We start from the raw sequence: 15,618 nt of genomic DNA, 5'->3' as shown, positions 1-15,618 counted from the left end.
CATGGAGACACATAGATCTGCTTTAGAGCTATAGTCACATGGTAGATGAGTTTTAATCAAGACCGTTTGACAAGTTGCCTTAGTCTTAATTGTAAAAGTTATCTGCCAGCGGGTTTTTGCTATGTAATCTGAGCTAAGCATGATGTAGGGGCTGAGACCTTGATTCCAGAGATGTGTCATTTACTGGTCTGTGTGTTGTTGTCGATAAAATCAGTGTTTTATCAGCAGGAGATTATCACTGCAGGACTAGCTGCCCTGGGCTATCTAGTACTCCTGCTATGTATAACATGCCCCCCACCACCACTGATTAGCAGCTCTCTGTCAATATACGGTGTACACAGAAAGCTGCCGATCAATGATGTGGGTGGGATTATACAGGGCTCAGCATTCAGAGCTCTGCAGCGGCTCTTTCATCACAACTGCTGCACCCAGTAAACGAAGTGATACTTCACTGGAATCAGGGTCTCTGCCCCTACAGCATGCTGCTCTCAGATTGAGTAGCAAAAATCTGGTGATAAATTCTCTTTAAATGCATTGAAATATTAGCCTGGTATTGCAGTGAGTCAGTCAGACTGCCTCAGACATGTATCATCTTGTGAGTATATAGCATGATATAGGCTGTATCAGTATTTCTTTTTCCTACTCCATAACACAGGCAGCTCCTGCTACAATGTCTGTGTATTATATACAGTAATTTATTGCGTTCTGATCATTTATAAGGAACAAGATGGACATATAAGACCTTGTAATATCATCACTAGATCACAGAGCATAAGTTGTCCTCGTGGCAATCCCCCAAGGAAAGCATCTCATTAAAACTTTGTTTTTACTTATTCCAGATATCGAGACAGTAATATACTTTGAAAGATATAACAAAAATTACATTTATCATAGAAGTACTTGTATAACACATATGTTGGAGCGTCTCATATTCTACTTTTCTCAGTTTCTTTTCGAGCGCACACAGATCCACGCCAGAAACGACAGGTCTACTATGATGTCACACTCTTCTCCTGGTCTACTTCAAAGTGGTCTGGCAGCTGTGTTGGATTATACATTTTATTTTGCTTTCCATTGAATCTCTTCCTTTTCACAAAATATCCAGAGCAGCTGTCATCTTGTCCACCTGAAGTCTCGGGGTACTCTCCGGCCTCTGTAAATAATGTTTAGAGTGAGGCTGTCGACTCATGGGAGGTCACACATTACCCTCCTATGTTGGCTACCCGCTGATTTCTCAATCAGGAGCCTCCTCCTGACTCAGCTGGTGGCCATCTAGATACCCTGTCAGTTGTCTGTCCCGCGTGAGTGTCTCTTACGCGTGATTGATGACTGTGGTGATCTATGGTGAATTCTTTAGTGAAGTTTCATCTGTATATTAACTGCCAAACTTGTCAATGCTCTAAGTATAAAGAATGTGATATGGTCCTTCTGCCAGAAATGTTACATTATTCGGATCTGTATGGAATTATTATAGTCTATTGCACTAATTGGGAAGCATGGTGGCTCAGTGGTTAGCACTGTTGTCTTGCAGCACTCAGAAACTGGGCTAAAATCTGACCGAGGACCGCCATAATCTTCTACTCTGCTGTAGTGCCTACACACACCATCTTTAGACTACATTCTCATGTTGCGGCCATGTTGCTTTTATCACTGTAGAACAGTAACATATTTGCTTCAATTTTTGAAAAATCACTGAAAAATGAACACGGTTTAAAGTTTTGTTTTTTTGGCATTCTTTTCCGATCTCTACAGGTAAGCTGTCAGCTGGGATATTCTCTAACTAAACAGATTCACCATAAAATAGTTGCTGCCTTCCCTGCCTCTGTTTTTAAACAGGCTATCCTATTCCTTTGTGATAGGCAGATCTATTCCAAGATAGCAAAGCATTATGGGAAAACCCAGCTGAGGTCATGTGATCCTTCTCGCGGATGATGCATATTTCTGCAATGTGTAAAATCATGGTAACCACTTTAGGCGATTCACACAAAGCAAACTGTTCGAACGCACGGTGTCCAGTGAATTCTTAAAAATTTGACATAAATTTGATTCACATCGAAATCAATTCGCTAATCTCTACTGTCAACTTGAAGAGAACCTGTCACTTGTAATACATGTAATTTTTGTACCTTAGAAGGAGAAAGACCAGCACACTGTTCTTTTAAAAAATTGTGTGCTTGAGGAAGGGACTCATGGTCCAGTCTTTATTGAGGTAGGAACCTCAGCACCACAAAAGAAAATGAGACTGTAGGTCTTAGTGCACTGTTAATTTATTTTGATCTGGCAAGGAGTCAAAAACGGATATGGTCCAACGTTTCAACCGGGAGCGATCTTTGTCAAGGACATCTGTTGCTGGTGCAGGTAGATAGAAATCTAAGAGCAATAAAGTAAATCATAAGGTCTCTTTCATGTCAAGGAGGACCTGTGTGGAGCAAGAGCTGGGAAGCTGGTGTGTTTATTTTGTTCCTGCTTCTCTCCGTTCCTTAGAGATTTCCCACTCATCCCTGTTTAGAAATCTAGTCTCTTGAGCCAATTGGGTGTGATTCTCAACTCTTCTCTGAAGGTGTCTTTATGAGGACCACTCCTAGTTGGCTGCTGGATTCCCTGCCTCTGCTTTTAAACAGGCTATCATATTCCTTTGTGATAGGGTAATCTATACCAAGATAGCAAAGCATTATGGGAAAACCCAGCCGAGGTCATGTGATCCTTCTTTCATCTAATGCATATTTCTGCAATGTGTAAAATCATAGTAACCACTTTAGACGATTCACACAAAGCAAACTGTTCGAGCGCATACAGACAGATTTACATACAATTAAAAGGGGGCCATATCTCAGGAATGGAGAGGAGCAGGTGGCTCTGATTTACACCAGATAAAAAATACATATTTTGGCAGGTGGCAGGTCCTCTTTAATGACAGCATTTGCTCGCAATTTTTCCTAACAAATGAATTCTCATCTTGGCCAAGTGTGTGCCTACAGGGGAAGAAGAATAAGCCACTGCCAGGAACATATGGCAGCAGTTTACCTACCTTGTGAAGAAATCATTGGCCATGTTAACAAAATGTATACTTTTTGCCTTGACATCTGCAAAGCAAATTATACATCTGTACCTGCCACACCAGTACATAGTTACATAGTTTATAAGGCCGAAAAAAGACAAGCGTCCATCCAGTTCAGCCTATTTCTTGTGCACTGCAGCTATTCCGCAGCGTTGATCCAGGGGAAGGCAAAAAAAAAACATGCGGTATATAGGCCAATTTACATCATTGAGGAAAAATTCACTTCCCGACTCCAATCTGGCAGTCAGATTAAATCCCTGGATTAATTAACTATCACTAAGCATAAGATGTAATTTTATTGTTCTCAAGAAAGGCGTCCAGGCCTGTCTTGCATCCTGTTGCAGGTGCTGGGTTTTTAGATTAGTGCCTACCTTGCTTTTTTTATTTTGGCACTTCTGGATGGGGATTTAATTATGTTGAAAAGATAGAAAAACAAGTATATGGACATTTAACTGTGAGTGCCACATTTTGCTTTCTGTACGTGTACGTACCTAAATAGCATTTTTTATTATGACCTTTTTGAAAGGGTTGAATGATTGGGGTTGAAAATATTGTCAGAAGTTAATTATAATATTTTACAAAATGTATGATAAAAGAAAAAGCCGCAGTGGACAGGGTAGTGTAAAAGAAAAAAAAAAAATACCACAACTAAGAATATGGTAGCCGCTAAGAGAAGCAACACCAGAGCTGCTGGCACCATTCATCCAGGCAGTAATACTACCAAATGCAGGTCGGAATTGGCCTCCTTTGCCTCTGGTAAGAGTATTAGTGAGGAAGGAGTGGTGTGCGTTACTGATCTCGGAAGATGTTACCTCTGACAGCGACACCATTAAATTCAGTCAGTTTTCTGCACACAACAGTTTTCTTCATTAGAAATGAATAACAACAATGATTTTGGACCATTTTTTAATAATATAAAAAAATGACAAGTCTCTCATTGCTTTGTTATTAAATGGGCTTACTTTCTACCAGATTACCATCCATTACTAAGGACGTGTTTGCATTAAAGACATTGATAGAGGGGTTAATACGACCCTAGGAGACCTCAAAGTGTTATACGGATCGTTTCAGGGGAATTGGAGTATTGGCGATTTGCAACAAATTTATTCACCGCAAATTGAAGTTTTTATAAAAAAATTGCTGAATTTTTGGCGAATTTGAGTTTCAAAAAATTCGATCATCTCTAGTCCTTATTAATTGATTAGATAGCCTCCGGTTAATTTTAGGTTATAATGAAATTATCTCTTTATGCTCCACTCACAAAAGGACCAAAGGAACTAGGAAAACATGAACATTACTGGTTTGATTTTATTGTTTGATTGTTTCAAAGTAACAATTTGAATTGGAAGCATGTCCTACATACGTCTAATAATAACGGCAGCATTTCATGATTTTCTGATGTTTTTGGTTAATGGCATGGCTGCAGAGTCTTTGGATTCAACTTTTTTTTTTTTTCATTACAGAAAATGGTATCTGGAAATATATAGCCGCCCTGCACAAAATTCAGGGCTCTGGATCCCTCTTAAAAATAGAATTTTAAGAGTAGCAGAGTTTTAAAAATTGATGAGAAAAATCTGTTTCATTCTGTGTTCTGCCATTATATAAACATATTAATGGAGCAACACAGATTCCATCACAATGTGCCTGAAACAATATTTAAACAGCGTGGCTTGGTACTAATATGTTCATTTTCACTGCAGACCCTCTAATTGTGTAAATATGTCTGAGCCGATTAAGTTCTTACATCCTTCACATGAGTCACTTTGAACATTCTTGTTAAATTATGCCTCCAGCACATCCTCTGCCTTATTGGGCCAAACATGGCTGTATACTTACCGGAGGATTTGGTGAGGGATGATGGACATAATAAACCTCACTGTGGACCTTCTCGTTATACAATTTTGTATGTATAATACAAGAAATGATGCAGAACGTTGCTCAGGGCTAGTGTTGAGCATTCCGATACTGAAATATCGGGTATAGACCGATATTCACGGTATCGGAGTTCCGATACTGAGTTCTGATACTTTTAGAATATCGAATACCGGAATCGGAAGTTCCCATAATGCCTGCGCCCTGCCGTGTCTCTGAAGGATGACAAGCTGGATGGCAGCGCTCAGCTTACTGTACTTGTCATTTAGTGTTAAAGGATTTATTTAAAAAAATAATAGTGTTTTCATGCACCGTCTCTTTGAAAAAGCCGTCCGGCAATTCAGCAGCGGCATACACCGGTACCCGACAATTTACAACAGAAAGAATAGAGCATCACACATAGATTAGATAGATAGAAACATGTCAGTCACATATATAAGAAGTACAGTCATAGTGTTGATTACTGTACTTGTCATTTAGTGTTAAAATAAAGGATTTATTTGTCACGGGTGTGTTGCCACGAAGATCGTCACGAGTACACAGCCTGACTTCTCGCAGCTGACTTGTTGGTGCTTTGTGTTTTTTCGGCAGTGAAGGAGTTAATTCTCTCTCTCTCTGGGCTAGCTGAGGTCCAGCCTCGCCCAGCTGCAATCAATGCTTCTTTAGTGAGACTCCTTCATATTCCTGCAGGTCTGTTTGGGAGGTGTCGGTGAAAGCTTTTCATTCAGACTTACAGAGCGGATCGTGGTGTTTGGAGTTGCTGAGATAAGTGTATTTGGAAGTGTTTTTTCCCTTTCCTCGCTTTATCATTTATCTCCTTTCCCGTTGGTGTTCCCTCTGTTCTAGTTGTGTAGAAGTTGTATGCAAGGTGGTTTTGGTTTTTCCCTTGTACTGTCTCGTTCGTCTAAATACTGTGTGTGGGCATATTATTTCTGGTTCCCAATTGTTGTGATCGGGGTCCTTCTCAGGACTAGATTACTGAGGTGCAGGGATCCTCAGGAGGTAGGGGTTACGCTGGCGGCCTGGACCTCTGTACCTTTAACAGTACCTCCAGGTTGAGGGATTAGTCAGGGCCCCAGCTTAGGGTCAGCTTAGGCCCCCTACCTCCAGTATTCTGTGACAGTGTGACATTTTCACCGACCAACTTAGTTTTTCTCCAGCTACCATGGATCCAGTAGCCGGTCTAGCTCGGCAGTTGCAGAGTTTGTCCATGGGGCTGGCGGACGTTAGGTCCAAGGTTTTGCATCCTCTGGAGCAAGCCGGACCAGAACCTAAAGTAGCTCTCCCTGACAGGTTCACTGGGGGGCGGGACAAGTTTTTTGTTTTCCGGGAGGCATGCAAATTGTACTTTCGGCTGCGGCCTCGGTTATCGGGCAGCGAAGAACAAAGGGTGGGAATTGTCATCTCGCTCCTACAAGGGGACCCACAATCTTGGGCGTTCTCTCTTCCCCCAAGCTCCCCGGTTCTCCAGTCAGTGGATAGGTTTTTCACTGCTCTGGGACTCGTATATGATGACCCAGATCGGATCTCCCTTGCTGAGTCTAAGTTACGTAGGATTCAGCAGGGAGATCGTCCGGCGGAGGAATTCTGTTCGGAGTTCCGTAGGTGGGCCACGGACACCCAGTGGAATGACCCGGCTCTTAGGAGCCAGTTTTGTCATGGTTTATCCGACAAATTACAGGATGTGTTGGCACAGTATGACTCTCCCGCGTCACTGGAAGCCGCTATGGCCCTTGCCATTCGCGTTGACAGACGGCTTCGGGAGAGGTGCGGGATAACTCTACCCCCTGTAATGTCTCCACCTCCTACAAGGTCCCCTCATATGGTGGTTCCCCTGGTCAGTCCGGAGGAGCCTATGCAATTAGGAGGGACATCATTTCGGGGAAGGGGACCGGTGGAGCGCCATAAGACAGGAAGGTGTTTCCTCTGCGGGAAAAAGGGACATTTTATTGGGGGGTGTCCATCCCGTCCCTTGCAGAGTAAAGAGTCGTCGAAAAAACTGTTGATCCCAGGTTGTGTGGTGGACGGCAATCTGGGAGTAGGTATTTCGTCCCTAGGTTCGTCTCAGTTTCTCGTACCGGCGGAGGTGGTGGTGGGTGCAAGAACTGAGAGGATATCTGTTCTTCTGGATAGTGGGGCCGGGGCTAATCTGGTTGATGCTCGGTTTGCCCGGGTTCAAGGTATGCGATTGAGTGAGTTGGCTAAACCCATCCCCATATTCTCGATCGATGCCAGGCCTCTCGGTCAGGGAAGTTTTTTGCAAGCTGTGCATGGCGTAAAACTTCAAGTGGGGGCAATACATAAAGAACTGTTGTCTTGCTACGTGTTGGAGGGTCTTCCCACTCCTATAGTGTTGGGCCTTCCTTGGTTAGCTAAGCATAACCCGGTTATTAATTGGCAAACCAGAGAGATAAGCCAATGGAGTAAATTCTGTAATAAAAACTGCATGAACACGGTCATCGGTGCGGTTACTCCTTGGGTCTTACCTCCATTTCTGGCGGACTTTGAGGATGTATTCTCGGAGAATGGGTGTCAGGAACTACCTCCTCATCGCGAGTATGACTGTTCTGTAAAACTGCTCCCTGAGGCCAAGTTACCTAAAGCTAGGTTGTATAACCTTTCTGGTCCTGAGAGGCAGGCCATGAAGGATTATATTTCTGAAAGTCTGGCTAAGGGGCATATTAGACCTTCATCTTCACCGGTGGCCGCGGGGTTCTTCTTTGTTAAGAAGAAAGATGGAGGCCTACGCCCTTGCCTGGATTTCCGTGAACTTAATCGGATTACGGTCCGAGATCCGTATCCGCTCCCACTTATTCCCGATCTCTTTAATCAGATCGTGGGCGCCAAATGGTTCTCTAAGTTGGATCTCAGGGGGGCGTACAATCTGATTAGGATGAAGGAGGGGGATGAGTGGAAGACGGCTTTTAACACTCCGGAGGGGCATTATGAGAACCTTGTCATGCCGTTCGGTCTGACTAATGCCCCGGCGGTGTTTCAACACTTTGTTAATGATATTTTTCGCCACCTGGTGGGACAGTTTGTTGTCATATATCTGGATGATATCTTAATTTACTCGCCGGATCTGGTGTCTCATCAGGAGCACGTTAGACAGGTGTTACAGATCTTGCGGGATAATAAACTGTATGCCAAGTGGGAAAAGTGTGTGTTCGCCGTACAGGAACTCCAGTTTTTAGGCTTCCTGGTTTCAGCGTCCGGTTTTCGTATGGACCCTGGGAAAGTGCGGGCAGTTCTTGAGTGGGATCGGCCGGAGAATCTTAAGGCACTACAACGTTTCCTGGGGTTTGCTAACTATTACCGGAAGTTCATTCGTAATTTCTCGTCCATGGTTAAGCCTCTCACAGACATGACTAAAAAGGGGACGGATTTTTCTAGGTGGTCTGACAAGGCTTGTCAAGCATTCTCCTCCTTGAAAAAATGTTTTGCCTCGGCACCCATACTCATTCAACCTGATGCGTCTCAGCCATTCTTTGTAGAGGTAGACGCTTCCGAGGTAGGGGTGGGAGCAGTATTGTCACAGGGTTCGTCCCCTGGTAAGTGGCATCCGTGCGCCTTTTTCTCTAAAAAATTGTCGTCCGCTGAGAGGAATTACGATGTCGGCAATAGGGAACTCTTGGCCATTAAGTTAGCTTTTGAGGAGTGGCGCCATTTTTTGGAGGGGGCAGTTCATCCGGTCACCGTCATCACCGATCACAAGAACCTGCTATATCTGGAGTCCGCTAAACGTCTGAATCCCAGACAAGCTAGGTGGTCATTGTTTTTTACCAGGTTTAATTTCGTCGTTACATATCGTCCTGGGTCTAAAAATGTAAAGGCGGATGCCTTATCTCGTAGTTTCCCTGGGGCCGGGAATACGGACGACCCGATTCCTATTCTTCAGGAGGGGGTGGTGGTTTCGGCAGTATGCTCTGAGCTGGAGGAGGAGATATTGGAGGCTCAGGGGGACGCCCCTGTTGGACCTCCGGGGAGACTGTTCGTTCCAGATCAGTTGCGACAAAAGGTGATCGAGGCACACCATAACTCAGTTTTTGCAGGACACCCGGGGAGTAAAGCAACTGTGGATCTCCTCTCGCGTCGGTTTTGGTGGCCTAACTTACATAAAGAGGTGGTAACTTTTGTCGCGTCCTGTGGGGTTTGTGCGCGCTCTAAGACCTCACATACCCGTCCGTCTGGGGCCCTTTTACCTTTGAAGATCCCGGAGCGTCCTTGGACTCATCTGTCTATGGACTTTATTACGGACCTCCCTCCGTCTTCGGGTAAAACGGTCATACTCGTTGTAGTGGACAGGTTCAGCAAGATGGCACATTTTATCGCTCTTCCGGCTCTCCCTAATGCTAAAACTCTTGCGCAGGTGTTCATTGGGGAGATTGTGAGGCTTCACGGGGTACCCTCCGAGGTGGTGTCTGATCGGGGGTCTCAGTTTGTGTCCAAGTTCTGGAAGGCGTTTTGTGCACGGCGGGGGATGCATTTGTCATTCTCGTCGGCTTTTCATCCTCAGACCAATGGTCAGACGGAACGTATGAACCAGAGCTTGGAGACATATCTTCGGTGTTTTGTGTCAGAGAACCAGGAGGACTGGGCTTCTTTCCTACCTCTGGCAGAGTTTGCTCTCAATAATAGGCGGAGCGAGTCCACTGGTAAGTCCCCGTTTTTTGGGGCATATGGTTTTCACCCCCAGTTTTGTACTTTCAGTAGGGGGGGCTCTTCGGGGGTTCCGGAGGAGGAACGATTTTCCTCATCTCTCGCTTCAGTATGGAGAGGGGTGCTGAAGAATCTGAATACTATGGGGAACCGATACAAACGTATGGCTGATAGGAGGAGAGTGTCTGGTCCGGACCTAAGTGTGAACGATCAGGTATGGTTGTCTACCAGGAATATTAAACTTAAGGTTCCCTCCTGGAAACTGGGTCCCAGGTTCATCGGGCCGTACAGAATCAGTTCTGTTATTAATCCGGTGGCATTCCGTCTTGACCTCCCCCCTACGTTTAAAATTCACAACGTGTTTCACAGATCATTGCTTAAGAGGTATGTGGCGCCGGTGGTACCGTCACCTTTACCTCCCCCTCCTGTGGTTGTCAATGGTAACTTGGAGTTCCAGGTATCGAGGGTCATTGATTCACGCTTTAATCGCCGGTCCCTTCAGTACTTGGTTCATTGGAAGGGGTATGGTCCTGAGGAGAGGATGTGGGTTCCTGCGTCGGATATTAACGCAGACCGATTAGTTCGGGCCTTCCACACGACTCACCCGAATAAACCTGGCCCTGAGGGTCCGGAGGCCCCTCGTAGAAGGGGGGGTACTGTCACGGGTGTGTTGCCACGAAGATCGTCACGAGTACACAGCCTGACTTCTCGCAGCTGACTTGTTGGTGCTTTGTGTTTTTTCGGCAGTGAAGGAGTTAATTCTCTCTCTCTCTGGGCTAGCTGAGGTCCAGCCTCGCCCAGCTGCAATCAATGCTTCTTTAGTGAGACTCCTTCATATTCCTGCAGGTCTGTTTGGGAGGTGTCGGTGAAAGCTTTTCATTCAGACTTACAGAGCGGATCGTGGTGTTTGGAGTTGCTGAGATAAGTGTATTTGGAAGTGTTTTTTCCCTTTCCTCGCTTTATCATTTATCTCCTTTCCCGTTGGTGTTCCCTCTGTTGTAGTTGTGTAGAAGTTGTATGCAAGGTGGTTTTGGTTTTTCCCTTGTACTGTCTCGTTCGTCTAAATACTGTGTGTGGGCATATTATTTCTGGTTCCCAATTGTTGTGATCGGGGTCCTTCTCAGGACTAGATTACTGAGGTGCAGGGATCCTCAGGAGGTAGGGGTTACGCTGGCGGCCTGGACCTCTGTACCTTTAACAGTACCTCCAGGTTGAGGGATTAGTCAGGGCCCCAGCTTAGGGTCAGCTTAGGCCCCCTACCTCCAGTATTCTGTGACAGTGTGACATTATTAAAAAAAAAAATTGGCGTGGGATTCCCCGTAATTTTAGGCTCTAGCTTAGGTTAAGCAGACTAATCTATGTGTGATTCTCTATTCTTTCTATTCTAAATTGTCGGGTACCGCTGATGAATTGCCGGCCGGCTTTTTTAAAGAGACTGTGCATGAAAACACTATTATTTTTTTTAATAAATCCTTTACACTAAATGACAAGTACAGTAAGCAACACTGTCACTGTACTTCATATATATGTGACTGACATGTTTCTATCTATCTAATCTATGTGTGATGCTCTATTCTTTCTGTTCTAAATTGTCGGGTACCAGTGTATGCCGCTGATGAATTGCCGGCTTTTCGCGTAATACATTCTACATTATTCTTAGTTGCTTTCCTTCATGTAGAATTAACCTACAAGGAAAGAAAGGGTTTATTTTTATTCCGATATTTGTGTCCCATTGACTTGCATTGGTTTCCGGTATCGGAATCTACGATATCCGATACTTTTTGGGTATCGGTCCGATCCAATCCGATCCGATATTTCCCGATATCGGAAGGTATCGCTCAACACTACTCAGTGTATCACACCACCTCTGCCGGCTTGTCTTCTTTCATTACAGCATCCTCCATTTAAGTGATGCACACTCTCCGCTGTTCACCTGTAAATTATCAGATCATGCATCTGTTCTTGCACTCTAGTGCCAATCTTGGCACCTTTGGTGCTGGACAGGGGTTAGCAGCAGCAATCTTTCCAGTCTGTTGCCTCACATCAATATATATATTGTGCTCTAATGCACAGTGTGAGATCAGACAAGATCGGCTAGGCTTCGTTCTCTACGCTCATCAATGAATCCTAGTCTCTAAGTCTTTGGCTCATCAATTGTCCATCCATGGACCTTTTTTGATAGTTATCGATTGGACCACACTATAGCAGAAACACCTCCACAAGACCCGCCATTTTGGAGATATACTGACACAGTTGTTTTCCCATCACAATGTGACCCAGTTTTAACTTCTTACCGACATCCGCCATACATGTACGTCAAAAAGTCAGTAGCGGGTGTATGGCTCTGTGTTACAGCCAGGACATGCCTCCAACAGCTGCGGGTGGCCGGGCTTCAAAGGAGACAATGATTTTTATTATATGTAGCAACACTGTGGTGTTGCTGTATATAGTACGAGCAATCAGGCAATCACATGTTGAAGTCCCCTAAGGGGACTAACAAGTACGGGGAAAAGTAAAAAAAAAAAAAAAAAATGTTCTTAAAATATATAAAAAAAAACATAGAAGTTTAAATCACCCCTCTTTTCCCCCAGTAAAAATAAAGATAATAAAAGATATACATATGTGATATAGCAGAGTTCAGAAACCTCTGATCTGTCAAGATCTAAAAATAATTAACCCGTTCGGTAAACACCAGAAGCAGAAATGGTTCAAGAATACCAAAATTACACAAAAAAATGCTATAACAAGTGTTCAAAACGTCACATCTATCTCAAGGTGGTATCAATGAAAACGTCTCTCCAACTAAAAAAATAAGCCATCACACAGCTCCATTGACTGAAAAATGAAAACTTTACGGGTCTCAAAAAATTGCGACACAACCCAAATGTTTTTTTTTCCAAACTTCAGATTTTGTTTTCACCACTAAAATAATAAAAAAAAACTGGACATGTTTAGTATTGCCATTATTGTACTGATGAGCAAAATCATATTGCGAGGTCATTTTTACCACACAAGGTACGCTGCAAAAAACAATTCCCAAAAAGCAATGTCAGAATTGCGGGGTTTTTTTTTCACAATTTCACTGCACTTGGAATTTGTTCCCATTTTCCAGTACATTATGTGATGAACTGAATGGTGTCATTCAAAAGTACAACTCATACTGCAAAAAACAAGCCCTCATATGTCTGTGGACAGAACAATAAAAAAAAAGTTCCGTCTTTGGGAAGAAGGGGAGAAAAAAACAAAAACTGAAATGGGCTGTGTCGGGAAGGGGTTGAAATTGCGTTGCTCAGATCCCTACGTTGCCCATTTTTCCATCACTAGTTTGAGGGTGCATTCACAGCAGCAGAGAGATTTTTTTTTTCCTGCAACCACAACAAAAATTTTACCATTTGCTGCGATTTTCAAAAATCACTGTAAAAATATTGTGGTTTTACTGAGATTGCGACAAAAAAAAAAAAGCCTCAGCGTCTGAACAGAACTTTAATGCTGTGGTAACTACTGCAGGTTAGGCTGGTTTCATACATCCTTGTATCACAGTCTGAGTACGGTCTCCCAACCTGAACACCACAGCCTCGTATACGTTTATACACCACCAAAGAAAGATAACATAACATTTCATATGTGGATATTCACTATGCAAATATTATATTCTACCAATATACGTGAATAATCTCAAACCAAAAAGGTTTGCGCAATAAAATATATCATTTTATTAGTACACCGAGATAAAATAATAAAAAAGATGTATAAGGGAGGGGGGCCATAGATAGAGGAAGATTCATAGTGAAACGTATAGAGAATGGGTACAATGAAATTGACAGTGTTCTTTTCCCAAAGCAAAATTATAAATCTAGATATAGCAACAGGATCATAGTGTATACTTGTATATACAAAAAAATCAATATATTAGGTATCAGAGAACCCTAGCAAATATCAAATAAACAGACATGCCATATAAACAGGGTATAACACAGGATAATACACCGCAGGACCCTGACGTACGTTTCTCCAGGTGGCTTTTTCAAGGAGTTCTCCATATATTCTTACTAATATATTCTCCATATATTCTTAGAGAACTGGTTACAACAAAAATAATTATTTGATTACCCTCTATTACTAATATGAAGATTTTACACCACATGGAGTTGTCTGCTGAGCTTGACCATCTTTCAATAATTCGGTCTGAGATTAAACAAATAGTCATAAAATCAATCAGCCAGAATATGTATATGATTAGGACATACTGTTATGATTTGTCATATGCTGACACCGTATCTTATATTGTAGGACCCGTTGGTGTTGGCTTAAATGAACTTAAGAGAAAAGTCCTCATTAGCGACACCCAGCACTATGGAGTGACCGTGCCACGTAAGTAATTCTCATCACAGTCCATTATTCAGAGAGGTTACATGCCCTCTAGGAGATGTGCCCAGATAATTGCAAGCCGTTAGCAAACACTTAAGAATTTCCTATATGGACATATATTCCTTCGACTTGAGATATTACAAATTCTTGTGGGCACTAGTCAGTTTTAAGTGATTATGTGGTTATAACAAGTAACAAAAACAAGTGTATTTTTCCATATTTCCTTGAATTAGTGGGTGGTGTTGCCCCTTCATTTGGTAGTCACTTCCTCCCATGTTCTACGATTCTGTATTGTACAGGTCACCATACTTTTTTTTGGAGGGGCTTACGGACAGCACTGATGGTGTATTTTCATGAGTCGCTTCTGTTGCTTCTTTTGTTGAAATTTTTGGCGAGATGGAATGTTTGTGCTATGTCTTCAGAAATCACAATATGAATAAACGGATGGACATACAATCTTAAATAGAGCAGCAGAAGTGGAACCTCAAGTGGCAGTAATATTCTGTCCAGGTAGACAGCACAAATGGTAGATGCCATAGCAAATGCCCATCTTATTGTTCTGGATCTAGTATTGACCAATACTCGTATGTTCCTAATCTCAGTGCCAAGTTAAAAAGTGTGTTCCGGTTATAAGTTATTTCCAAAGTACAGGATCCCCATACTGATGATGTGGGGGTCTGAGCATCTCCACTAATCTGACTTCCTATATTTAGAATACCCTTTTAAGTTTTGCTATTACATTTTTGGTATCATTGGTGCACAGTATTAAAAACATTGTGGCATCAGAAAATGAGATAATTTTCAAATCAGATTGTTTTTGTTAAATGTTTTTTTCGGGGGGGTTCGATATATATTTTTTAAAATTATCCATAAAAAAAATGAAATCTTGCAATCTTCACACTGGTCTCTAGGCTTTAGACTAGACTCACACTTCCTGTTCTGTACAGGAAGTGTGAGTCAAGTTTAAGGCCTAGTGACCAATGTGAAGATTGCATTTTTTTTATATGGATAGTGATATGGACAATAAAAAAAAAAAAAAAAAAACTGATGTACAGGATCCCAGCAAAAACGCATAAAAATGGCGCTTCTTCTAGCAAAAATGTAAATTAAATTTTTTTTTTTTCATGTGGGAACATGAACTTTGGCCATGTTCACAGAATAGAATGCCAATGCATTTTTTTGTTTCCAAAAACACTCTAAAATTGCACTTTTGGACAATCACAGCAAAAAAAACGCTTTGGGAATACGGCCCTATTGTTCTGGTTTCTTATAGTCGAGGGGCCTATTTGCCTCCCCTAGTATCCGGGTCCTACTGCGACTGCTCATTCTCCCTATAGTTATTAAAAATCTTCATTTTTAATAAACAAGGAGGATATGAAGACTTGTCTCAGCTGAACATGCTGCTGAGAAGCCTGAACCATTTAATGGCTTTCTAGACTTTGATTAGCGCACACGTCTGTATTCCCTGATGCCTTTTACATTAGGCGAGCAGGAGATGGACCCCACCACCACAGCTTAAGGTGTTCCGGTCAAGCAGACGGCTCTGTCCATCCAGTTTCCGTTTTCTATGGATTTCTCATTATTGCCGTTAATGTTGGGAGAAATTGACAGCGCCATCTTTACAAGCCCCTCGGGAATGAAGGGGAATCAATATTTTCTAG

At 42.8% G+C, this 15,618-nt stretch overlaps 1 protein-coding gene across 2 annotated transcripts in view; it reads left to right on the top strand.

Annotated features, from left to right (window-relative positions):
* MPP7 (MAGUK p55 scaffold protein 7) overlaps positions 1-15,618 on the top strand; it is a 381,349-nt gene that overhangs the window by 331,240 nt on the left and 34,491 nt on the right. For both annotated transcript variants that reach the window (XM_073677586.1, XM_073677588.1), the window contains exon 14: positions 13,880-13,960. In XM_073677586.1, the coding sequence (XP_073533687.1) occupies positions 13,880-13,960 (81 nt within the window). The remainder of the gene's footprint in view (positions 1-13,879; positions 13,961-15,618) is intronic.

This window comes from Phyllobates terribilis, unplaced genomic scaffold (genome assembly GCF_046119375.1).
Source record: "Phyllobates terribilis strain yellow unplaced genomic scaffold, ASM4611937v1 Scaffold_4__5_contigs__length_816908805, whole genome shotgun sequence".
In the NCBI taxonomy this organism is placed as follows: Eukaryota; Metazoa; Chordata; class Amphibia; order Anura; family Dendrobatidae; genus Phyllobates; species Phyllobates terribilis.
The sequence above is the reverse complement of the archived record's forward strand: the minus strand, read 5'-3'. Positions and strand labels throughout refer to the sequence as shown.